Consider the following 26,765-nt stretch of genomic DNA (forward strand, 5'->3'; position numbering starts at 1 on the left):
TTATATGAATATACTAAACGCTTTTATAAACCATAAAACTCTCAAGGATGAACAAACTCATAGAAAAATGAATTTTATCCAATCAAATAAACATGTTGTTCATTCGAAAACAATGAGCAAACTTGTTCTAAGTGCAAACGATGATAAACGTTATATAATGGATGACGGGATAAATACTTTAGCTTATGGTCACTATAAACTTAATGACTCAGTTTAAAAGCGTTATCTAGCGAACAAAATACAGCAGTATTATTATTTTCATTGATTTATTTACCACTAGATGACGTTTTTTGTTTTTATCGATTGTAGATATATATATATATATATATATTTATATAGTTTTCAAAACAGACTAATGAGGATCAGGAGATCATGTGAAATAATTAATTCGACTTAGTAAAAAAAACTGATATTTTATTTTATTAAAAAATAAATAAATAAATAAATAAATATTATACATAAAAAAAACATTATTTTAAAATATCTGATGATGTTATCCATGAATTTTGACTTGAATCAAAACCTAACCATTTAACAAACATTTTATTCCCAACTTTTTTTACAATACGTTCAATGAGAAAGGTGTTTGGAAAATCAGTTAATTTAATTTCCTGTTCATAAAAACCACCTAAAATTATACTGCCTGATTCATCCTTTAGTCGATAAGTTACTGGATTTGTCTGTAAAACTTTTGAAACTGTAAATATTTCCGTTGTCCAATTTGGTGTATATCCTTTAGTAAATGTATGTTTATACTTAGATATTCGTACTTTATCGTTAACTTTAAATTTTGGTTTATACAATGTTTCATAATTTATATATGTGTTAAATTTAATTCTGTTTGTATCCATTCGAGCTTCACTAGGTGTACATTTGATTGTTCTGTGTTTTGTGTTATTATAGTTATGTATAATTTTTGATATTGTAACATGACTAGCCGTTGATCACAGATCGCTGGAGTTAATCGACGTTTCGTTGCTTATATAATTAATATCGGATATTATAGGGTACCAAAACACAAGAAAATACTTTAAACTGATTTTGTGGTATGTATTGTGGGCAAAATATATAATAATAATACATATATAGTGGGGCGGTCGCGACCAATAGGGGAAGTATGACGAATAGTAGTAATAATAATAATATGTATAAATAATAAGTTACAATAATATAATGGGAATAATAATAATAAACAATAATTGTTATGTGGCTGTCAGCCGACTCACGAAACCATCGGATGTCGTTGGATATGGAGGTCCGTGTTCCGATCTGATTGCCAAAATGGTTCTTGGTTGTAGCTGGTAAAAGATATTCTTATCTGTATAGTTTACACGATTAATATCTAAATTGTGTATATAACGCCGTTACAATAGTAAAAAAGGCGTTATGACACGGTGCGCTTTGAACGGGACCCGTCGGCGGAGTGATATCAGACGGTAGGTTCGCCGATGATTGTGGTTTATATTAATATATGCATAATTACGTAATGTACGTTATCTGTGTCCAACATACTCGCACCATTGAAAGACGAGTATGACTTTCAATCATTGAAGGTGATAACGAGACACTGGAGCAGGTATACACGGCTCTTCCTTCCTTATGGTAATGGTTTCGGAGCCAAGTTTATATAAGAAAACTTATTTTTATAATAATAAAAGATATAACATAACAAATTATAGGTATAAGGTAGATTCATATCGGGACATACATAGATATTATAATAAATAGAAAATAATAATACACCAGTATAATAAAACAAGATTACATATAAATAGTAAATAATAAATAATTATAATTACAATGATAAATAATTGGATATATTGAATAGGAACTTATATGGATGGGTTAGTATCCAATGGCAGTTTGGCTAATTTTACCACTGGTCGTTTTACAACACTGTCGGCCGTACGGACAGTTACAACGCGCACTATGTCATCACTTCCGGGATGCACTTCTTCAATACGTCCGAGCTTCCAATGTGTGGGAGGTTGATTGGGCGTTTGGACAAGGACGAGATCTCCAACCTTGACATTTCGTTGCTGATGCGTCCATTTATTACGACTTTGTATAGACGTCAAATATTCATTGGACCAGCGTTTCCAAAACGATTGATACATGTGACGTATCAACTCCCAACGGTTAAGTCGATTCAATGGCGTTGAAGTCGTATCGGACTCAGGTATAGCGACCAATGGCTGACCAATGAGAAAATCTCCGGGTGATAACGAACACAGATCATTGGGATCCGTCGATAATGCTGTCAACGGTCGTGAGTTTAGGATACCCTCTACGCGAGCCGACAACGTAGACAATTCCTCATACGTAAGTAATTGCGTACCGATAACTCGTCGTAGATGGTATTTGGTTGACTTGACAGCAGCTTCCCAGAGTCCTCCAAAGTGCGGTGCGGCAGGTGGGTTGAAATGCCACTTACATGGAATAGCGCCAATAAACGATGATTGAGATGATGGATCCGAAAATAACAGTTGTAACTGTCGGTCGGCACCCTTAAAGTTGCTTCCACAATCGGTATAAATATTGGACGGTATGCCTCGTCGAGATACGAACCGATGTAGTGACGCTAGAAATGCATCTGTTGATAGATCCGAGACAACTTCGATATGAGAAGCCTTTACTACCATACACACAAATATACATAAGTAGCATTTTATGGACCGGGTGGTTTTTCGACGTCCTTCCTTTATAAGAAATGGTCCAGCAAAATCAATCCCCACGTGTGAAAACGGCCGAGCTGGACGAACGCGATACGCTGGCAGATCAGCCATCAATGGTTGAGGGGCTGTGGCTCTATGTCTAGCACATATGACACACTTAAAGATAACACTTCGGATCGCTAACCGACATGATAATATCCAATACCGCCGTCGAAGAAGTGATGCTGTAAGTTGTGCGCCAGCGTGGAAATACGTCAAATGGAAATGACGGATAATTAATGTCGTTAATGCAGATTCTTTTGGCAATAGAATAGGATGGTGTGTAGTTACAGGTGCGTTCGATTGACGTATACGACCTCCAACTCGAAGTATACCACATACGTCAACAAACGGTGACAGTTGAGCTAGCGATCGAGGTGAAACTTTGGCATCTGGGACTTGCAGCGTTTGTAATAAATTTGAGAAACTATTTTTTTGCGTTGTTATGACGAGTGGAATTATGGCATTGTCTAACTCCTCACGCGACAAAGGTTCCAGTGATAGAGGTTCCAGTAGCTTACGTTTTTGTCTTGTTCGTTGACAGAATCGTATTATCCACGCTGTGACGCGTATCAACCGGGTGAACGACGAAAAGTTGTTTATCCACTCTAATGGCGCGTCAGGTACTATAATATTACATACACATTGGCTTGGTTTATATTCCGGCAACTGTGATGGTGGAATCAACGTTATTTTTGACGATGGCCATAAGTGATCAGGTAATAATAGAAACGGAGGTCCATTCCAGTACAGCAAATTATTTTGAATTAGAGATGGAAATATCCCTCGGGATACACAGTCAGCGGGATTCAGATCTGATGACACATGGCGCCATTGACAATTTGGCAATAAGTCGGCAATTTTAGATAATCGATTTGTTACAAAAATCTTAAAATTCGACTGCGGTGACGTCAACCATGACAAAACGACCTTCGAATCCGTCCAGGCGTGTATTTCTATAACGGGTATAATATCCTTCAGTGTTATTGACATACGATGTAATGTTTGGGCCAACAACAAGGCGCCACACAACTCAAGACGGGGAATAGTAAGATTATTATCCAGTTTGCCTAGCTTGAGGGGTGCCACTTTGGATTTAGCTGTAAGTAAATAAACTAAAATATTTCCCGTACTGTCAACACACCGAATATAGACTACTGATGAGTAACCCTTTTCCGACGCATCGGAAAAACCAATCAACTGCACGGACTGGTGCGTATATGTGTGAATATGTCGACGTATTTTAATGCCTGATAATAAATGAAGTTCCCCAGAAAACTGTTTCCAATCGTTTAATAACAGGGGAGGTAACGGATCGTCCCAGTTTATGCCAGATTGCCACAACCGCTGCATAAAATATTTTGCCCAAAATATGACCGGAGCTAATGCACCAAGTGGGTCATATAACTGTGCTATAGTTGACAAGACTGTTCTCTTAGTCCAGTTATCAAAAATATTCGATACGTGATAACTAAAAAGGTCATGGATCGGATCCCAATGAAGTCCTAGTATTTTCACAGATCCATCGTCTTTAGGGTCAAATGAAATGTTGATTGCTCTATCGTCCTCAGGAATCTTACGTAATAACGCTGGATAATTGGATGACCACTTTTTTAGTTCAAATCCACCGTGTTGTAATAAGTTTATGAGCTCTTCGTACTGAACAAGTAAACCCGATGTGGTATTGTGACCTGAGATTATATCATCCACATACGTTTGTGTAGACAAAATATTAGTTATATTAGGATATATACTACCACTATCTATCTCTAACTGATGTAGGACTCGAATGGCTTGATAAGGTGACACGGAGACCCCGTATGTCACCGTGAGCAGTTCGTATTCTTCAAGTTGATCAACCGGACTTTTACGCCATAATATATGTTGATATGTACAATCATCAGTATTTATTTTAATTTGTCTGTACATTTTACATATGTCCGCAGTGAACATATATTTAAGTGTACGACATCGATGTAGTAAATCGGAAATATCGGTTTGTAATTTCGGGCCAACATGAAGTAAGTCGTTAAGTGATTTTCCCGTTGACGACTTGGCTGACGCATCAAAAACGACTCTAAGTTTTACTGCTGAACCGATGCGTTTAACCACAGCGTGATGTGGAATGTAGTATTTACCGGGTTGACGAGCTATGGTCATATGACCGAGGTCTTTATATTCTTGCATAAACGCACGATATTGATCATAAAGTTCACGATCTTTTAATAGCTTGCGTTCTAAATTATAAAATCTCGAAAGTGCCATTTCGTGCGAGTCTCCGAGGTGAGATGGGTTGATACGAAACGGAAATGAAACCGAATAACGTCCCGTAGAGTCTCTTTTCGTAGTTTGTTTGAAATGGTCTTCACATCTCTGGTCATCGGTGAATGGCAACGTGGATTTTGTGGGTTCTTCAAGTTCCCAAAACTTACATAACATATTTTCGATAGATGGTTCAGCCATGAGTAATAGTAATACCGGTGACGTAGAAACGTTGACATTTGACTGACCTAATATTATCCAACCGAAAAGTGTCTCATATGCGGACGGCAAACCTGGAGTATGTAACATACGTGAACAATTACCAAAAATGTTCGGATAGATATCTGCTCCCAATAGAAACTCAATTGGTCCAGGTGTATCAAAGTGTGGGTCAGCAAACTCGATATGACTATACGTTCGGCGAATTTTAGAATCTAGTGTCATCGTCGGCATAGGACCTGTTATGCGTGACAAAATTAACGGTTCGCATGATATATGAGGACTTTCTTTATTAACAGGTACAAAGGTACACCATGTACTTCCTTTGGTAGCTGTTACAATAGTCTGTGATAGTCCGGTTATCTCTGTTTGACATTGACGACGTTCTAAACCTAACCGCGTCACGCAGGCATTTGTTATTACTGATACTTGAGAGCCAGTGTCTAACAGAGTTCGGACGTTTGTCCAATGGCCCATGTAATCACGAATGCGTATAACGATTGTCCCCAATATAACATTACTTGATGTACATGTTGTTCCACTAAATGGTGCTTCATTTGGTGTAACAACTGGTTCAGGGATACTCACTGAACTGGACGGACAGTCTGCAGACGGGTTAGGAGGTAACTCTTTTCTTTTATTGATTTTGTCCAAATGTAACATAGTGTGATGCTTGCCAGAACATTGTCGACACGTATGTGTAGAAATACACTCAGAAGTCTTGTGTTGTGGGTTTAAACAGTTCATACACAATCGATTCGCTTGTGCAAACTTAAAACGCTGGTGAACAGTACATTGAATAAAATCAGGACATTGATGTAGGAAATGTGTATTTTTACATTTAATGCATAATTTCCTATCGTTTAATGACATCAATGAAGTCTTATTACGGACGTATTTTTGTGGTTGTTTATTGGATTGATGACAAATTACCGATGAAGAGTTATGTAAAATATTGCAACGTGTTTGTATAAATGTTAGCAGCAAGTCAATGCTAGGCGTGGTTACATTGTGATGCGCGGACTCAAACAATCGTTTGGTTGTTGAGTCTAATGCTCGCGAAGCCACATAAAACAATAAGAAGCCTTCAAAATCATTGATGTCAAGAGCCCTAATCGACGCGATATTTTCTTGAAATGTACTTAAAAAGTTTTGTAGGCCTGATAATGACTCTTTTTGTAATGGGGCAAATCGAAATATTGAGTCCAAATGAGCAGTAATCAATACACGTTTATTATCATAGCGAGTATGTAAGTTATTCCAAACAATAATATAATTGTCCGCTGTAAGCGGAAGGGCACGGACACAAGAAGCTGCGGACCCCGTAACAGATGATATTAAATAGTGAAACTTTTCGATTTGCGACAGAGTAGGATTGTCATGAACTAATGACGCAAATGTGTCACGAAACGTTCGCCATTGCAATAGTTCACCATCGAATATAGGTAACTGTATTTTTGGTAACTGACATTGGGAACTTGTCGTTTCATGGTGTGCGTTAGAGCGGGCATCCAAACCTAATGTGGATGTAATTGCAGTTATAAAATAGTATTGTTCCATAAACGTCCTTTTTATGGGTATATGTTGTATTGCATATTCACTATCTCTGTTTAGTACAATTAATTGATCTAAAATAATGTCCGTCTCCAAATTGAGATCCATGACATAATTTTCAACATCTTTATTGCGAGCGAGAAATATAGGAATAACACTTTTATCTGTTTGTAACGTTAAAGCTATGTCGTACAATGTTTTCATGTGTTCAACCAGTTCGTTGCGCTTTGCGATGGCACGTCTCAGAGCACGCTCATCCCGTTGGGAACCTTCGTTACCCTCTGACGACATGGGTAATGTAAATAAGTATCTGTATCTAGTAGTACGTATCTATTGAATTCCGGTAGCAAACACTTTTATCTAGTATCGTGTGTCGATAATAATTTTAAAAACGATGGTGGGTCACGCAATTAGCTTAATTACGTGTGATGATTTATGTTATCGCTAATTGGGACAAAACAAATGTGACGATCACTACCTGTTTTATGCTCACGACAATGCAGTTAATCGAAAACTAGATATGAGCCCCACAAACGGTCAATATTATTTTCTCATAATGATAAATATTTAACGACCTGGAATTCGTGCATTTCAACCTTTGGATACCGACGACGACGACGACGACGAGCGAGCGACAACCAGATAACGGCGTCGACACAAACCAAAATACTTAACCCAATGGATAGGAGATATGATACAATTTATACAGCGTGATTTAAATAACACAACTCGTGAGTTCACAAAGTTATAGTATTATATCAATAAGAAGTAATTATTCACACAAGTTCAAAGTATTCTTTTAGGGCAGCCCACGATCCGGTTCGAAGGACCAAAATGTAACGTGACTAGCCGTTGATCACAGATCGCTGGAGTTAATCGACGTTTCGTTGCTTATATAATTAATATCGGATATTATAGGGTACCAAAACACAAGAAAATACTTTAAACTGATTTTGTGGTATGTATTGTGGGCAAAATATATAATAATAATACATATATAGTGGGGCGGTCGCGACCAATAGGGGAAGTATGACGAATAGTAGTAATAATAATAATATGTATAAATAATAAGTTACAATAATATAATGGGAATAATAATAATAAACAATAATTGTTATGTGGCTGTCAGCCGACTCACGAAACCATCGGATGTCGTTGGATATGGAGGTCCGTGTTCCGATCTGATTGCCAAAATGGTTCTTGGTTGTAGCTGGTAAAAGATATTCTTATCTGTATAGTTTACACGATTAATATCTAAATTGTGTATATAACGCCGTTACAATAGTAAAAAAGGCGTTATGACACGGTGCGCTTTGAACGGGACCCGTCGGCGGAGTGATATCAGACGGTAGGTTCGCCGATGATTGTGGTTTATATTAATATATGCATAATTACGTAATGTACGTTATCTGTGTCCAACAGATATTGTATTGTACTAATTCCATGTGCCTGTTGCAGTAAAATGTCTATATATATTATTTTTAAGAGTTCGAATCACACGTTCCGCGATTGAACATTTGATAACACTGTATGAACTGTAATGTTTAATTTTATACTTTTTCATTAAATCTTGGAATTGGACATTGTAAAATTCTGTACCATTATCTGTCTGTAAAAATTTTGTTTTAGCTTTTTTCAATATATTAAACATTCCTTTTGTACATTCTTTACCTGATTTATTTTTCAGCGGTTCCACAAATACATATTTGCTATATGTGTCTATAACAATTAATATGAATTTAAAACCATAATTTTTTTAGAATGAGATTGCATATCCATTAAATCAGCTTGCCAGAGGTCGTCAATAAACCGTGTTACCACACTACGTCTAGGAAATATTTTTCTCGCTGGTCGATGTAGCTCATTAGCTATACTCTCTAAGGTTGTCATTATACTATAATATTTCTCTCACGCAGTTCTTCTAAAATAGATATAATTTCATTATTGACACCAGTATTACCAACACTTTGTGATGATGTCAGAAGATTTAATCTAGTTACTAGCTCATTCGGATCGTCACAATAAACTAATTGTGTTTGAGGTAATACATCTTTATAAAAACCTCTGCCTGTCTTAGGATCAGGTGATGAAGTAAAATTAATCATATCTGTAGACATGTGATCTGCAGGTGAAAAACTGCTTGCTGATTGATTACAATCAAATGGTTCAATTTCTTGTGTTATTTTTCTACGTTTAGCGTTAAATAACCCAAAATGAGTAGAAGGTAAAGTATTGTTAAATGATTTTAAGCTAATTCGAGGAGTTGTATTCTCATTAATTTTAGCTATTTCTTCGTTAAACTGTTTTTCCTCCATTTTCATTCGATCATACAACGGTTTTACAACAGTCATCCATTTATGGTACCTCGAGGTTCTAGGTTTTCCATCTGCTTTTAAATGGACTCCAGAAGTTTTAAAAATATTGTAATAAGATTCTATATCTTCTATAGTTGTTTTTTTTGGTTCCTTCTCACATAATAAAGACCATAGTCCTGGTGTAAATTTATAATATTTATTAAGCAGCAATAATTTACCGTGACTAAAAGTTGCAGAGTGTTTTCCTATTTTATACGAATCACTATCTTTATCATAATGCAAACCATAGGATTTATCATAACGTGTTGATTTAGGACGGTTATTTAAAAAATTTTCAAATGGCGAATTTAATTCGTTATCATCATCATCTTCACTAGTACATGAGGTTTCTGATTTATTTTCTAGCTCAGTTGACTGTGTGTTCCATATTTCATTTTGTTTTGTATGTGTACTCAATGGTTCAATTATTGGCTTAAATGCCTCACGGAAATAGTTTTCAGAATCTATAACACCGCGTTTCATTTCCATTATTTTTCGTTGAATATTTTTTTTTGATGTTATTAAATTTTCCAACAAGACTTTTTCTTTGTTCATTGTAAATAATAAATGTAATATACCTGTATCGTGTGACTACCGATAACACTATGTGACGGTATATTTATATATGAGTATAAGCATATAAAATTATCTTATTTTAATGAACGTATGAAAACCACATCTATACCTTCCTTCATTCATTTCCCGAGTTTTATCGATGACCATAAACCCATAATCACTATGATTCCAACATAAATGAGAAATTTTGCGAAATTCTGAGAAATCCATATCTGTAGATGAATGATCGTTGAATATATGTCGTAAATTTGTATCATCTTGTTTCAGTATTATTAAGAAGTTTGCGTTATCTCTTACTAGCTGTTTGGTTATTTTAGAATATGTCTGTGCTAAATAAAATACAGAGCTAGCACCCGAATGTCTACCCATACTAAAGTATTCTCTAATTACGGACTGTGGACCACATATCACATCGTCAAAAATGATGATGGAATTTTTCTTGGTTAAGTTTGGTTTTATAACCTTATCAGCGCTTGTAAATATGAAAAAATTGGCACCCTTTATATCATCTATTATTTTTTTCAATAAAACATATTTTTCCTGATTAGAGGTTTTTGAGTATAAATAAATATTTTCAAATCTTAACCCGTTTGCATGTGTGATCAGATTATACATTATATTTGTTTTTCCTGAACCACTGGGGCCAACTAGTATAGCACGTATAGTATCGGGTAATAACGAACCATGTCTTGATGGTTTTTTTACTACCTGAACTTCTACATTTATAACATCTAATTTATCTTTCTGCTCAATCAAATTCATATTATTTTCATATAAATACTCTAGATTTTTTAAATTTATAGCCAGTTATAGATGGCGTGTTCAACTCGCAAGTGTAAGTCAGACAAGACTGGAAAAGGATTAGTAAACTCTCTTATAAATAGTCTCCCGTTCGAAGCCCATGTTTCAGGCTATCAGTATTGCGGTCCTGGTACAAAATTAAAAAAGAGACTAGATCGTGGTGATAAAGGAATAAACCCATTGGATGCTGCTTGTCTTGATCACGATATTGTGTATGCAGCGAGTAAAAATTTAGACGATAGACATAAAGCTGATAAAGTGCTAGAAAATCGTGCTTGGGAGAGATTTTTATCAAAAGATACACCTAGAAAAGAGAAATTAGTTGCGTACGCAGTAACAAACACAATGAAAGCTAAAATAAAAATAGGTATAGGCTGTAAACGGAAACGTGCTATAAAAATAAATGGTATACTAGCAGCGAAAAAAAAAAGAATCTCAAAGGAAAAGAATGGCGGTAAAAGGCTGATTTTAGCACCGAGACAGTCAGGAGGTGTAATTCCCTTAATACCTATATTTGCAGGATTGTCGGCACTTGGTAGTTTGATGTCTGGAGGTGCTAGTGTGTATAATGCTGTTCAAAATTCAAAAAGAAAAAAAGGCAGTGGTTTGAAATCAAACAAAAATAGGTTAAGAAAAAAAAACTGATGATCACGCTACCTAACAGACCGCTTTCGTCTCAAGATATTATAAAATATGTCGGGAAGTTGAAAATCAATCATTTCCGTGGAGTCTTTTCACGTGATAACTTACCTAAAAAACCGCATACGATTGAATGTGGTGTATTAAACTTGGATATATCTTCAGGCGACGGAAGTCATTGGGTAGCGTTTTATAAAAATAAGGACAAAGTTGTTTATTTCGATAGCTTTGGTGATTTACCACCACCAACTGAATTACAACATTATTTTCATAAGTTTAAAATAGTATACAACTATTCTAACTATCAAGATTTCAATACATTTAACTGCGGTCATTTATGTCTTGAATTTTTACAATGTATGAATCTGTTACATTAAGTTTGACTGGAAATACAACTATATTATCAACGAATTATTTTCCGTCCCTAAATGTTTACGAGGATTCAGAAATAGCTTTGTTATGTTTACAAACACGTAATTTATTTCCAAACATAAATTCTACTAGTAACCGGCTGGAGATAGAGGTAATTCCTTCAACAAGTAATAGATTTATTCTAAAAACGTTTATCTTTATTTTGGAAGAAGGGTGTTATGAAATTGAAGATATTAACAACAAAATTAAAAAAAAGTTATTTCACTTTAATAATGAATTTAGAACACAGCTAACATTCAACGTATCTATTGATCCTGTTGATTTTAGAACATACATTAAATGCAATGGAATACTAATGTGGGATATTCCAAACAGTATAGCATCTGTTTTTGGGTTTGAAAAGAGAACCTATAAACCAATGTATGAAGCACATCGATCGGGAAAAGCTGCTAATTTAAACACAATTAACTCTATAAAAGTAATGTGTAATATAGCACATGGATCATTCAACAACCAACTTCTAAGTCATTCAATATATGAGTTTTTCCTTAGTGGGAGAACTGGATCGAAAGTAGTTCAGTCACCACCAAATTTGATATATTACAGATTAAACAAAACAGAGATTAATTCAATAACTGTGCAGCTAGTTGATCAAAACAATAATCCGATCGACAACTTTAATGAGACATTGTCAGTTGTTCTGCATATTAAACGTTACGAGTCTCATTATTAAATTTGTATCTCAGATATCAGGATGTACGAGTCAGTTACTTTAAGTTTAACCGGGAACACAACCATATTATCTACAAATTATTTTCCGTCTATAAACCTTTACGAAGACTCAGAAATAGCTTTGTTATGTTTACAGACATTTAATTTATTCCCGAATATTAACAAAGATAATAATAAATTTGCTATACAAGTAGTTGACTATAATAATAATAATAATGATCGTATGTGGTGTTATATTAAACTGGAAGAGGGATGTTATGAAATTAAAGATATTAAGCATCGAGTTCTGGAACAAATAAATATTTATAATGAAAAATTCAAAACTAATTTAACATTTGACATTTCGGTTGATCCTAACGATTTTAGATCATATATAAAATGTAATGGAATACTACACTTTGAAATTTTACATAGCATAGCACCTGTATTGGGTTTTGAAAAACGAGAATATAAGCCAGAATATGAAACTCATAGATCAGAAAAAGCTGTGAATTTAAACACAATTATATCTATAAAAGTAATGTGCAATATAGCTCAAGGATCATTCAACAACCATCTTCAAAGTCATTCGATTTATGAGTTTTTCCCTAGTGAAACGACAGGATCGAAATAGTACTGTCACCATCAAATTTAATATATTACAAATTGAATAAAACAAATATTGATACGATAACCGTTCAGTTAGTTGATCAAGATCATAATCTGATTGATAATTTTGGTGAGACATTGACAATTGTGTTACACATTAAACGTTGCGGGTCTTGAGATGGGATTAAAATTCAATATAAGCCCACTTCATCGGATCAGTACAACTAGTCATAAGACTAAAGTGCTACCAGTAACATCAAATAAAATAAAAAAATTGACAGTGAAAAATAAAAAAATTTTGCAAGCTCTGGGCTATCAATTAAAGCAAAATGCCTGAAAGTGATATTTTGGATATAACTTCACAGTACGAAACGGATTCTAAGATTACAAAAATTGAATATCATTCATACACACCGTATACAGCATCATTTAATAATAATGACGAAATACGTTTATCAATCCAGCAAACAGATGTTTATCCATATCTACATGAAAGCTTTATTTTTTTGGAAGGAAAAATTACTGATGCCACCAAAGTGAAACTATCTAATAACGGTTACTCTTACCTCTTCGAGCAAATACGATTGGAAATCAATGGGATAGAAGTAGATAGTACACGTGTTCTTGGAATCACTAGCTCGTTGAAAGGTTACTTATCTGGTACACCAGACAACTACAATTGTTATGAAAATTCTGGATGGAATTTTAAAAATGCAACGCAATCGGAAAATGATAAAGGTGAATTTAGTGCTTGCATTCCATTGAAATATTGGTTAGGTTTGTTTGAAGATTATAAAAGAATATTAGTGAATTCTAGATTGGAATTAATATTAACTCGAAGTCATAGCGATTTAAATGCTTTAAGTTTAAAAACTGGTGTAACTGCTTCTGAAGGTAAAGTCGTTTTAAATAAAATAGCCTGGATGGTTCCACATATAACTGTTGACGATGAAGAAAGGTTAAAATTATTGAAACTTATAGAAAAAGAAAAAAGTTTGTTTATTCCTTTTAGATCTTTTGAAACTTTTGAATATCCTGAACTCGGAACCGCTAAAAAAGTTGTATGGAATTTGAAAACTGCTTCAAAATTAGAAAAACCACGATTTATCATAATTGGATTGCAAAAAGGACGCAAAAATATGTTATCGAAAGATTGTAGTAAAATTATTGAAACTTATAGAAAAAGAAAAAAGTTTGTTTATTCCTTTTAGATCTTTTGAAACTTTTGAATATTCTGAACTCGGAACCGCTAAAAAAGTTGTATGGAATTTGAAAACTGCTTCAAAATTAGAAAAACCACGATTTATCATAATTGGATTGCAAAAAGGACGCAAAAATATGTTATCGAAAGATTGTAGTAAAATTATTGAAACTTATAGAAAAAGAAAAAAGTTTGTTTATTCCTTTTAGATCTTTTGAAACTTTTGAATATCCTGAACTCGGAACCGCTAAAAAAGTTGTATGGAATTTGAAAACTGCTTCAAAATTAGAAAAACCACGATTTATCATAATTGGATTGCAAAAAGGACGCAAAAATATGTTATCGAAAGATTGTAGTATATTTGACCATTGTAATTTAACAAACGTTAATGTATTTCTGAACTCGATAGCTTATCCATACAATAATTTGAATTTAGATTTTACTAAAAATAATTTCACTTTATTATATAATATGTATACATCGTTTCAAGAATCGTACTATGAAAAAAGTATTCGTAACCCGATATTGAGTCCTTCTACTTGTCTGACAAACGCTCCAATTATAGTCATCGATACTTCGAAACAGAACGATTCAGCTACTGCCTCGGCAGTGGATGTTCAATTGGAAATTGAAGCTTCAGAATCGCTTGCAGGTGTAACTGCTTACTGTTTATTAATTCATGATCGTATTGTAGAATATGTGCCTTTTACTTTTACTTTTAATTTGTGTTCTTTACTTGAAATAATTATTTTAGTTTTAAGATTTTTTAAAAAATTTGCTACACGAAGACAAAATTTGGTAGAAAATCTCTGTTTTGTGTTACACGGTAAATCTGAGTGCTCCAAGCGGGACATTCCCCCTTGAAAATAAATTTTTACCGTGGAAAAGCTGGCTGTGAACATACAAATATATACTACTCCTGGTACATTAATACTATCTTGAATTCCATCTTGTTCCTTTTCTCTGGCTTGTATAATATTATCGCGCTCTAACCTGGTCATATGCTTTCTCTTTAAATGCTCCATCAAATTTGACGTACCGCTCGACCTTTGGTAAGTTTTTTTACAAAGTGAGCACTGGGCCTCATTAGAATTATTTACATCCTTTATAAAATAATTCCAAACAACAGAACTATTTTTCTTGAGCCACGACATTATTTCAGTAGTTCAGTACAAAATAAACAAAATTGGTCGGCTACAGTTAGCCAGTTAGCTCTTAAAAGTGCTGTTTTAATTTTGCCACTTAAAAGTTTTGTCATAAAAATTTAAAAAAAGTGATAACACTGATATAAAACAAGTTACTTAGGGCCAGTGCCCAGTAGTTGTACCGTACTACAACTGTCTACGGTTAAATTACGATTAAGCTTAATCAGCTGATAACGGATAAGCTGATAATAGATATTTATTATTTAACCTGGCAAAATCGGCCGATTAAACTCCGGTTAACATTAATATCGTAGAAATATAAATAATTTATATATAATAATTTCATTCGAATAATAAAAAATTATTCATTCGAATAATAAATAATTATTCATTCGAATAATAAATTGAATAATCGTAATCGATTATTCAGATAACTCATTTGGCAAGACTATCAAATAATTCGATAGTTATTATTCAATAACGCCCATCACTAGTTCGTGGCTGCCCTTTGTAAGGTATAGTGGTGGTGGTGGTGGGGGGGGGGGGGAAATTATACATCTCGTACGTATGCGATAGTGTTGGCAACTTGTTATCAATTTTTGTAACTGTTACAAACTGTTATTGTTACTCAAAAAATAACAGTGAAAATAACAGTTACTGTTATTGAATATTGATCATGATTGATACTGTTACTGTATAATACTGTTATTAGAAAAATGCTTATACTGTTACTATAATATAGTACTATGTACTATATTATATTATTTTAATATTTAGTGTTTATCAGTTTAACAGCTACTGAAAAAATTATAAAATATAACACTGTTATAGTTTTTAATAATTTATGCATAAAATATAAATGATAAATGTAATACTATATAAATAAACCTATATAATATAATTAAATACATTTTAATTGTTAAATTAAGTCTTCATTATATATTATTGTATAAGTACAATGTACATACATATTGCCTATAGTAGTACACCACCCACCTAATCTTATACTATAGGTAATAATTAGGGCCCGGAAGTTCATGCATTTGCATGTTTTTACTGAATGGACTAAAAAATTTCTAGATCAGCTACAAATTTGAATTATACTTAAACAAATCCAAATACAAAATTTTATTTTGCATATAATTGCATATTTTGAGGTTTTTTTATTTATTCGCATATTTTACAACTTTTTTGATATTAACTGCATATTAGAGTCAAATGTTATGTAGTTCACAAAATAAATTACTTCTGAATGTCCTATTGATAAAAAAATAAAACAATACCAAATTATTTATAGTTGTATTGGCGGCGTGGCGCACGGCGGCGGCCCGATAACGGGTATTCCACAATATATTTTCAATTAAATATATTTATTTTTAGAAAAGTGCTGATATTTTTTGTTATTGGGATTGTTACAATAACACGATTATAGAATGCAGTCAGTTCGTTATTTCTCGTTGGTATTGTTTGACGTCTTCCGTAGTTCCACGAGTGAATATCGAGTGTCCACCTTTTTAGATTAACTTGTGTTAAAATGCCGAAAGTAAAAACATCAGTTACCGTTAGAGGTAAAAATTACGTTACTGAATTCGGTGAACATATTTTCGCGTTCGACGGGAGTGTATTATTTTGTAAGATATGCGAAGTCAAGGTAAAGTGCGAAAAACGTTTCAGTGTCACTCAGCACTTAAGTACTTAGAAACATATAAGAGCCTCTAATCGTCAAAATAAAAATGCCACACAACAGCTAATTACTACTCCAACACGAAAATCTGACTTTTTTAAGGATTTATGTGAAGCATTCTTAAAATCAAATATTCCATTATAAAAATTAGGAAATCCTCATCTACGTTTATTCCTTGAAAAGTACATAAATAAAGATATACCATCTGTATCTACACTGAGAAAAACATATGTCAATGATTGCTACGAAGATACGATGAATGAAATAAGAAATCAAATACTTAATAAAAAAATCTGGGTGTCTATAGATGAGACAACAGATACAGAAGGACGTTATGTGGCGAATGTGATAATTGGAACCTTACTAACCGACGGACCAGGTAAAATTTTTTTAATTGCTTCGGATGTATTAGAAAAAGCCAACCACACGACAATAAGTAAATTATTTGATAGAACCCTTTTATCTTTGTGGCCAAATGGAATTAACCATGACGATGTTATTTTATTTGTGACCGATGCAGCACCATATATGGTGAAAGCTGCAAAATCTATTCAAGCATTCTATTCTAAAATGGTACATATAACCTGCCTCGCCCATGGTTTGCATCGTGTATGCGAGAAAATTCGTGCAGAATTTCCAAAAGTTGACGAACTTATTTTGAATATGAAAAAAGTGTTCTTAAAGGCGCCAGCTCGCGTTAAATTGTTCCGAAGAGAAGCCCCAGAAACACCATTGCCTCCTTCTCCTATCATTACGCGTTGGGGAACCTGGTTAAAAGCCGCAATGTACTATTGTGAGAATTTTAAAGCAATTAAAAAAGTCGTACATTTATTAGATGCTGATGATGCGCTAGCCATTGGAAAAGTTAAAAAATTATGTCAGAAACAAATTTAGAATCTAATTTAGCTTTTATTTATACAAATTATGGATTTCTAACTACGGCTATTACATGTTTAGAAACTCAGGGAACTCTTTTAACTGACGCAATAAAAACAGTGGAGAATGTAGAAAATAAATTAAATACAATAAAATGTTCCAAAGGCATTACAATTTATAAAAAATTTGAAGAAGTTATTGCGAAGAATCTGGGCTTCGAAATACTAACCAAAATTTCAAAAGTTATGCTGGGAGAAGAAATCACAATGGATAATTTACCTGAAGATATTTCTTGTGATGATCTACTATATTTCAAATACGCACCAATTTCTGCGGTTGACGTGGAGCGGAGCTTTTCGGTATACAAAAATATGTTGGCAGATAACCGGCGGTCATTTAAATTTGAAAATTTATCAAAGTCGTTGATTGTGAATTGCAATATTTAAAAATGTATATTAATTATTAATTAATAATATTTTTAATTACCTGTCAAAGAAATTTGAATAAAAATCGTAGTAGTATAATAATGTTTTTTTTCCTTATATTTATAAATTTAAAAAAATAAGGGCATATTTAAGCGCATATATCACGATTTTTAAGCGCATAAGTGCATGCATATTTCGGTAGTTTTTAGTGCATAAACTTCCGGGCCCTAGTAATAATATTCCCTCATTTGAAACTATTAAGTGCATAAATGTACAATTATTAAACAAGTCACTATTCATTACCTATAAAATGAATATAAATAAATATAGATGATTTTTATTTAAAAAAGTGGACAATTATATGGGTAACTATCTGCTCTGCTGTACAATGTACAGTATGTGTCTATTTTACCTTTTTATTGAGAACCTATGTCACTGTAATGGATGTAATTATAAATTTGAATTCAATGATGAATCGTGGTGTTCAATTAAACAGGTTTCCTTAAGATTAAGCACGAAAACCAAACATAAAAAAATTATTTCAATAATATTGAAATTATTTTTTAAAAAAAATGGTTATCATGGACCATGATGACCAATTAATTATTATTATGATATTATTAAAATATAGATATGTGATTTTTTTTTTTTTTTTGAGGACCTATTAAGTATTAAGTAGAATTTGAATTTTGTACTTTTGAATTTTTCAAAGCACAAACTAGATATAATTTAATACCAGGAATCTTCTTCAAAGTTGAAGATTGGAGCATTATTTCTACTATACTCGCGCCGGCGAGATAACGCTTCTCGTTGGCGCATCCAAATGACGGAGCTTCGCGGTTTCGTACCCACATTTCTCCCACTCTACTACCTAGGCGCCGCCGTAAATTCTCCTACTCGCTACGCGTGACCAGCGGCAAATATCACGGCTGCCGTTTGTATACACTGGCTCAAGTAACACATCGCGAAAAAAATAATAGCTGGCTATTGGGGCACCTATTATGTATTCAATAACAATGCAAATAATATGTATGTAATATCATATTTTATTTATACATTTATTTATGTATACCAACAGCATAATACATTGTTATATAACATAATACACTTTATAATATTAATTTACTTAAAAATATTCAAACACAAAAAAATCAAAATAGTTGATATACAAAAAATTTAAAATGGTTAAAATACGAAAAAAAAAAAAATCAAGTACAAAAAAATCAAAATCGTTCAGATTATTCAAAAAAAAAAAATTAAAAATAGTTGATATACAAAAAATTTATAATGGTTAAAATACAAAAAAAATCAAAATAGTTAAAATCAAAAAAAAAATCAATCAGAGTCACAATCAGAAGAACTTGTATCTCCTGTTCCTATCGTGAGAACATGACGTTCATCGTCATATTCTTTCTCGTCCGTTATTTCGTCGGTAATATGTTCCAAGTCCCAAAACTTGTCTTCCACCTTTTTAACATGTTCAATAAAATTTTTCCACATATCCGGACTTACGTGTTCCACGGCTTTTTTTAACAATTCCATTACGTCCTTTAATTTGAAGGTGGTGTTATGCGTCCGGACATAACTTTTCACGGACGACCACGCGATGGGATTTAGCTCGCAGTGATATGGAGGTAATCGCAATACAAGTTTGCCGTTATCTTTTGCGTACTCATCGATTACGTATGTGTCGTGATATTTTTTTATTTTGTACACTTTTTTCATTAAATCATTTTTAACAATTGGATGAGTAACGACCACACCTTTATTCTCAAGCCAATCAATTATAGCTTGTTTTCTCCAAGACCTCACTGGTATTTTCTGTTTTTTTACGGAATGGTATGAAGCATTATCCATGACGATGATGGCGTTCGGTTTAAGTAATGGCAGGGTCTTAACAAACTATTCGTAAAACGTATCGCCATTAATTTCGTCATGATAATCCGCAGAATTGGTCTTGGATTCAAAACACAAAAGGCCCCCCGGAACAAAACCGTCTGACGACCCGATGTGTAATACAATGAGACGCTTACCTTTGCCGGGGGTGCCTTTTGTCCTGTGGTGAGACCTCTCAGGTGGGCATCTCGTGTTGATGCGACTGTTGTATCAACCCACGTTCTGCAATGCGTCTCGCCTGCATTGACCCACGTCTCGTCTAAGTAATATATTGGCCTGTTCTGTGCTCGGTAATGCTTTATTTTTAACAAATAATTTCGGCGCCAAGATATTAAATCTTCTCTTTCGAGAAGAGCACTGTTGCGATTTTTCTTGACATACTCAAATTGTAAATCTTTTAATATTAATTGGAAAGACGTACGTTTTAGATTTGGTAATGAGTTGTCTTCATTGATGGCAATTAACATTTTTGGAACTGTTGGCACCTCACGGTTTCTCCAAAAATTGTGAATTTTTTGCCTAATGGCATTTTTGTCGAATTCGTCCACTTTTTGAAGTACCGTAGGCAGTGGCGCCGAACCTATATAGTAAGGGTGGCGGCCGCCACCTCTTTTAAATGGGTGGGTGGTGGGTCCTCTTATGCAGGTGGGCAAATACATAACAGAACAAATTTGACGGGTAGATACTGAGTGTTCGATAGTAAATTAGTACTTGGAATCAAAAGTGTAACGACTGTCGCTGTATTCCTATGTATTAATGAGTTAGGTATAGAAATTACTATAGACAACGGTTATTTACTCGAGACTCGAGAGTTATAGATAACCGTGCTATAAAGTATAAACAGTTAACAGTTTAAATTGTGTTATCTATCATTTTTACATTACCAGTTAGTGGTTTTTCGTACTGTGTAGTGGCTATTTTTAGCCGACTTTTTTCCTGTGAAAGCCAGTAAAGATATTATTATTATATTGATATAAAATTATAAAAATACTATTGTCATCGTATCAATAGATTATAGAATTTAATATTTTAACCATGATGTCATTCCACTTTCAATTCATGACCGAGACACTGAGTTGTAGGTACTTTTATTGTTTTCTTTATTGCTATTATTTATTGTGCCTGTGCGTTGCACCAAATACGAATATCGGAATATGTCTACTCTTAATAAAGACGAATGCATTTGTGGCAAAAAAAAAGGAATGCTGAATGATACAAATTGGAAACGGCATACCACATCGTGTAAAATCCGAAAATCTAAAATTAATAACTCAGATATTTCATCTTTTTTCAAAAGGCGATCAACGAATATAATTGAAACTAGTCAAACAATAAAACAGCGTCCTCGTAAGTAACTATTTAATTATTTACGGTCAAAATTTTACAGTTTACAGATAGTGAGATGTAATATTAGTTTATTTTTCTTAAGCTTAAATAATTAAGTACTAAGTAGGTATATTACTATTTTTTTTTTTATTACTATTATTAGTAATTAAAAAATTAAAGGTAGATAGGTATTAGTATTTAATTTCTTTGCTTTAATTAATAGTTTGTTATTATTTACGGCGTCGTGACTTATTAAATGATTGATGGCTCATACCATCTAAGTTTAATTTATTCATATTAAGTCAATAATTGATAAATAATTAAAATAACGTTGGGTTCTATCACTGGATGGCCTCCCTCCTCATGTGTTCATGTTGTAAAATAAAAAAAAAAAAATTGTATGTATGTGTTCAAATTTGCTTATTATGCCTATTGTAGCATAGATTGTAAATATTCTATTAAAATAAATAAAAAAAAATAAAAAATATTGATAATAATTAGTTGTGCATCAGTGTATTCAGTAATCACTATTATTTGAATGCTTAAGTATCTAATAGGTAAAAATGAATTAAATAAATAATTTTCAATTTTTACTTTTCAACTGAAATAAATTGTTAACATGTTAATTGTTGATATGTGAAAGTAAAATATAATATGGTCGATAAGTTCATAATAATTGTTTTTATTTTATCTAAACTATTATTCCAAACTTATTATTATATTATTATATTAATGTTTGGCTAGTTATCTATTATTAAACAAAGGCATATTTTTTTTATGAAATACATTAATATTTAAATACAAATAAAATGAATAGATATTGGTGAAAATGCCATACCTGTTGAACAATTTCAAATCTTCTCTAGGTAGTTGTGATAAAAAACAAGACGAAACTTTTTTCAATCCGTTCAATGACTTAGAAAGTGATAATATTTATAATAATTATCATAATAATTTATGTATTATAAATATAAAATTAACTTTTTTTACATTTGAAGTGGATGATGTAACTGTGGACTCTGAACAAATTGAAAGACAAGATGAAATTGTTCTCAATGTCTTAGATGGTAAGAGTATTTAAAATAATTATTATAATGATAAATGTACTATACATTTAAAATTAACCTTTTTTTGTTTGAAGTGGATGATATAACTGTTGACTTGGAGCAAATTAGAAAAGAAGATGAAACTGTTATCAATATCTTAAATGGTAAGAGTATTTAAAATAATTATTATACTTTAATTATGTTAACCTTTTTTTTTTGAAGTGGATGATGTAGCTGTTGATTTAGATAAAATTGAAAAACAAGATGAAGCTGTGCTCAATGACTTAGAAAGTAAGAATACTTCATATTACTATTACAAAAAATTAATTTTAAAATTGACTTATTTTTATGTTTGAAGTGAATGGCGATCCTGTTGTATTCACTAAAATAGAAAAACTCACTCCAGATCTTGTAGAGTTTTTTTTCAAAAAAGGACCTTCACAGCCTATGCCAAAGTATCTACCGGACAAACACTTTCCAAAGGACAAGATCAATCGGTCTTTTCACGAATCTTGGTATTGGAAAGGTGATGGAAGTGTAACGAAACGAAAATGGTTGTCTTACTCTATAAAAATTGATAAAGCATTTTGCCATTATTGTGTTTTATTTAAAACAAAACAATCTAACTGTCATTGGACAAAACATGGATTCAATTTATGGAAAAATGGGCCTGCCAAAATAATTATGCATTTATTTGAATTGAATTAATTTCTTTAGCCCTATCGACATTTTTATTTGTTATTTCATTTATTAATTTCCAAGTTAATTTTGGGTTGGATGAAACACTGTTAATTTTATTTTGATAAAAATTTAATTTTGTGAGTCTCAATATTTTAGTAAACGTATTTTTATACTTAGTATAATATAACATTAAGGATGTGTTGTTAGGGTGTTTTTTAATTTTCATAGAGAGATATTGTTTTTTACGTGCTGAGCATAATAAACCGGCTGTCATCCATTCTTTGATACGTTTATATCTGGAGCCTACATTCTTGATTGTGGTTGCCAAGCTGATAGCATTGTTAATTTTATCATAAAATATTTCAGAGCTTCTATTAATGTCATTATTACTATACACATCTCCTCATTGTTCAGATTTCAATATAATATTCAACTTTTCGTGATTAATAATTTCAATTTTTTTATTATTATTATTATTGTGTTTAGATTTTGAATTGACATTTATTGGTATGGCTAATACTGTTAAGAAATGATCAGTTATTCTAGTCTGTATTACCCCAGCTTCAAAATTATTTATCATACTATTAAATTTAACAAAAATATGATCTATACAAGAATGTCTGAAATGATTTGGAGTTCTAGTATACACATTGATAAAAAATTTAAAATCATATAAAGACAACATATTTAAATAGTCATTATCAATCGAGTTTATGCCAACTATATTAATATTTATATCCCCTAATAATGCCATTATGTCATTGCATGTATATTCATTTGATAGGATATTATTTAACATAGTCAAAAATGTCTGGATATCATCCGATGGTGATCTATATATACAAAATAAAGTAATTGGATTATTAGAGATATTAATTTTTAACTTAACAATATTAGCTTCATTACAATCAAATTCAAAAAATTGTATACATAAATTTTTTTTATACAAAACAATTATTCCGTCATTTTGATTTCTCTTAATTTTAGTAAAGTAAGTATTATAATCACGGATAGATATATTACAACAGTTAACGTCATGCCAAGTTTCGGTTAGAATTATTATATCTAAAAGCATATTTCTTTTATCATTTTCCAAGAAAAGTAATAGTTCATCTAAATTAGAATTTACACTTCTTATGTTGCAACACAGAACATTTAGAAAGAAACCATTAATAATTTTATGGCTGTATATAAAGTCTGAGAAAGAACAAAAATAATTGGTTGTATAATTAGAAAAATTGAGGTTGACAACGTTTGAAAAATATCCATGATAAAACATACTAATTATTAATTATTACGTAATAGATAAAAAGTGTCTAACAATTAAACTAACTTTGATAAACTATTTTCGTCTTCTATGGGTATAACATTAGGGTCATTATTTTTCCTAACAAAAAGTTTGTTATTCTTAAACCACACAAATTTGTAATTTTTTTCTTTAGCAAGTAATTTTGTTTTAAAAGATAGATTTCTATAAGTTTGAGTTAAATAGTTATTGATATAAATACTCTCTTTCTTCCAATTTTCATTTATGTCTGTAGTTGATAATCGTTTAGTTTTCACTAAATGCATAAAGTTTAGTTTTTCCTCTATTGATTTTAGAATTGCGACAATTTTTCCTGGTTTTCCTGTCATTTTCGAGCGTACACGATATGCCTTTTCCACATTAACCTTGCCGCCTACTGCAACCGAGATATTTTCAACAGTTTTGATACAATTTTCATTATTTTGTTCAGGTAAACCAATTAACTCAATATGTTTGCTGAATTGTTCTTGTTCAATTACATTAATACGTTTATTTATTATCGAAACTTCACTTTTTAATTTTATATTTTGTTCTTTTAGATGTCTGTTTTCCTCCTTAATTTCCTTTACGGAGTTCACCAGATCCCGGATTTGAATTGTAAAATCATCAAACTGTTTACTCATAAAGTTGATTGAATTTGTGAGATCCAATAGTTGCTCTTTAGAAACAATATTACAATCTTACATTGCTGGTATACTCTTTATATTTTTATTAATAGCTACTATTTTCGATGAGCCTTCTCTACATTTAATACAGCACCATGATTTTTTCCTATTGTCAGTGTAGCTTCCAAAGCTCGCTTCTCTTAATCCCGCACAGGAAAAATGTATAAATACCTCACACTTTGAGCACTGTATATCGTCTTTGTCGAAGATTTCCTCGTTACATGTAGAGCATAATAACATATTAAAATAAAACTGTTAGGTAATTTCCAATAGAGCTATATGGATGGTACACAATAAAACACGACCTTTAGTATATAGATAAGCGACTGGCACACGATTAAACACGACCTTCCGCACTGAACACGAAAAGATAACTAAAATATACATTACAAAAATTTAAAACATGCGATTTCTCACGGTCTTAAATTAGTAAAAATTCATCGAGCTATCCGCTTTTCACAAAAAAAAGGGATGGCATCATACATTGAATTCTGCACAAAAATGAGTTTGAAAAAAATTTCTGGAAGTTGTTTATTAATAGCGTTTTTGGTAAATGTATGTAGAATGTCCAAGCAAGAACTTTTATAAAACTGGTTTCATCAGAAAAAAAAGCAAATAAATAAATGACAAAAACTAGTTTTAAAGACAGAACTATATACTCTAAGAATCTCATGGCTATTCACCAACATAAGGAAACTATTAAATTCGATAAGGCAATTTATGTAGGATTTGCAATTTTAGACGTTTCGAAAACATTTATGTATGATTTTCATTATAATGTCATGCAGAAAAGGTTTGGTACTAAAATTAGTTCTTTATATTCGGATAATGATTCCTTGATATACGCTATTCAAACTACAAATTTTTCAATGATTTAAAAAATGATTTATTGCCATATTTTGATACATCTAACTATCCTAAAGACCATTATTGTTTTAGCGAATTACATAAAAGTCAGCCAGGCTTTTTCAAGGATGAATTGAAAGGAATAATACTTAAAGAATTCGTTTCATTAAGACCGAAATTATATGCGTACAAAACTGTAGACGGTACTGAGGATAAAAAAGCAAAAGGTGTAAAGAAATATATTATTAAAAAAACATATGCAATTCGAAAATTATAAGGATATACTACACTCTTTTATAAACCATTTATCTGTTAAGGATAAATTAACTCACAGGGTCATGAATTTTATCTAATCAAACAAACATGTTGTTCAATCGAAAACAATTGTAGTGATCCCTCACTAACGCTTATATTTTTGAGTTGTGACGACGTTGCTGTATGTGGTAGGATTTGTATTGACAGAGGTTCAAGTCACAGGTTTCAACAATTAGTTATAATAGTTTATTTAATAAGATAAAGTAATTTGTTACAATAAATGTTATAAAAATTTGTGGACAGCACGTTAAGTTACTGCCCGAGAACTAATTAAATCTACGTAAGATTACTGGAAATGTACTTAGTCTGGCGGCGGTGTAGAGTGCGCGGACTCTACGACCAGGTAAGTACTACATGTAGGCTATGAGACTAATTCTAATTCTGCTATGGATGGAGACTCGTATATATACCAAGTCTCCCTTAACGATTAGGTACACGGTATCGACTTAGGAGGTGGATCGGAAGAGCACCGGCGAAGGAGTAACGAGTACCGCCGCAGGTGTGAATGTTGTTGCCAAATCCTTGAGTTGGATAGGTACCGG

General features: G+C 32.4%; 3 protein-coding genes across 3 annotated transcripts; 1 reads left to right on the top strand and 2 right to left on the bottom strand.

The window, feature by feature from the left end:
- Nucleotides 1-1,832: 1,832 nt before the first annotated feature.
- LOC132933060 (uncharacterized) lies at nt 1,833-7,040 on the bottom strand. Its single transcript, XM_060999395.1, has one exon. The coding sequence runs from the start codon at nt 7,038-7,040 to the stop codon at nt 1,833-1,835; it is 5,208 nt and encodes a 1,735-aa protein (XP_060855378.1).
- A 12,437-nt stretch (nt 7,041-19,477) lies between these two features.
- LOC132933061 (uncharacterized) lies at nt 19,478-20,505 on the bottom strand. The gene is made up of 3 exons (XM_060999396.1): nt 20,176-20,505; nt 19,906-20,044; nt 19,478-19,857 (listed from the first exon to the last, which is right to left on the bottom strand). The coding sequence occupies exons 1-3, from the start codon at nt 20,503-20,505 to the stop codon at nt 19,478-19,480; spliced, it is 849 nt and encodes a 282-aa protein (XP_060855379.1).
- Nucleotides 20,506-22,193: 1,688 nt separating this feature from the next.
- LOC132933062 (uncharacterized) lies at nt 22,194-23,118 on the top strand. The gene is made up of 5 exons (XM_060999397.1): nt 22,194-22,287; nt 22,363-22,431; nt 22,506-22,574; nt 22,633-22,701; nt 22,769-23,118. Exons 1-5 carry the CDS (start codon nt 22,194-22,196, stop codon nt 23,116-23,118), a joined length of 651 nt encoding a protein of 216 aa, XP_060855380.1.
- The last annotated feature ends 3,647 nt before the right edge of the window (nt 23,119-26,765 follow it).

Source organism: Metopolophium dirhodum, chromosome 1 (assembly GCF_019925205.1).
Source record: "Metopolophium dirhodum isolate CAU chromosome 1, ASM1992520v1, whole genome shotgun sequence".
NCBI lineage: Eukaryota > Metazoa > Arthropoda > Insecta > Hemiptera > Aphididae > Metopolophium > Metopolophium dirhodum.

Excerpts from the sequence above, each read along its gene's own strand:
- LOC132933060 (XM_060999395.1), bottom strand. The coding sequence starts at position 7,040 with ATGTCGTCAGAGGGTAACGAAGGTTCCCAACGGGATGAGCGTGCTCTG.
- LOC132933061 (XM_060999396.1), bottom strand. The coding sequence starts at position 20,505 with ATGTTAATTGCCATCAATGAAGACAACTCATTACCAAATCTAAAACGT. Across the intron at positions 20,045-20,175 it reads AAAAGGCACCCCCGGCAAAG|TTTGTTAAGACCCTGCCATT; the intron begins GTAAGCGTCTCA and ends TTTTACGAATAG. Across the intron at positions 19,858-19,905 it reads TGATTGGCTTGAGAATAAAG|TGTACAAAATAAAAAAATAT; the intron begins GTGTGGTCGTTA and ends TAATGAAAAAAG.
- LOC132933062 (XM_060999397.1), top strand. The coding sequence starts at position 22,194 with ATGCCATACCTGTTGAACAATTTCAAATCTTCTCTAGGTAGTTGTGAT. Across the intron at positions 22,288-22,362 it reads TCCGTTCAATGACTTAGAAA|TGGATGATGTAACTGTGGAC; the intron begins GTGATAATATTT and ends TTACATTTGAAG. Across the intron at positions 22,702-22,768 it reads TGTGCTCAATGACTTAGAAA|TGAATGGCGATCCTGTTGTA; the intron begins GTAAGAATACTT and ends TTATGTTTGAAG.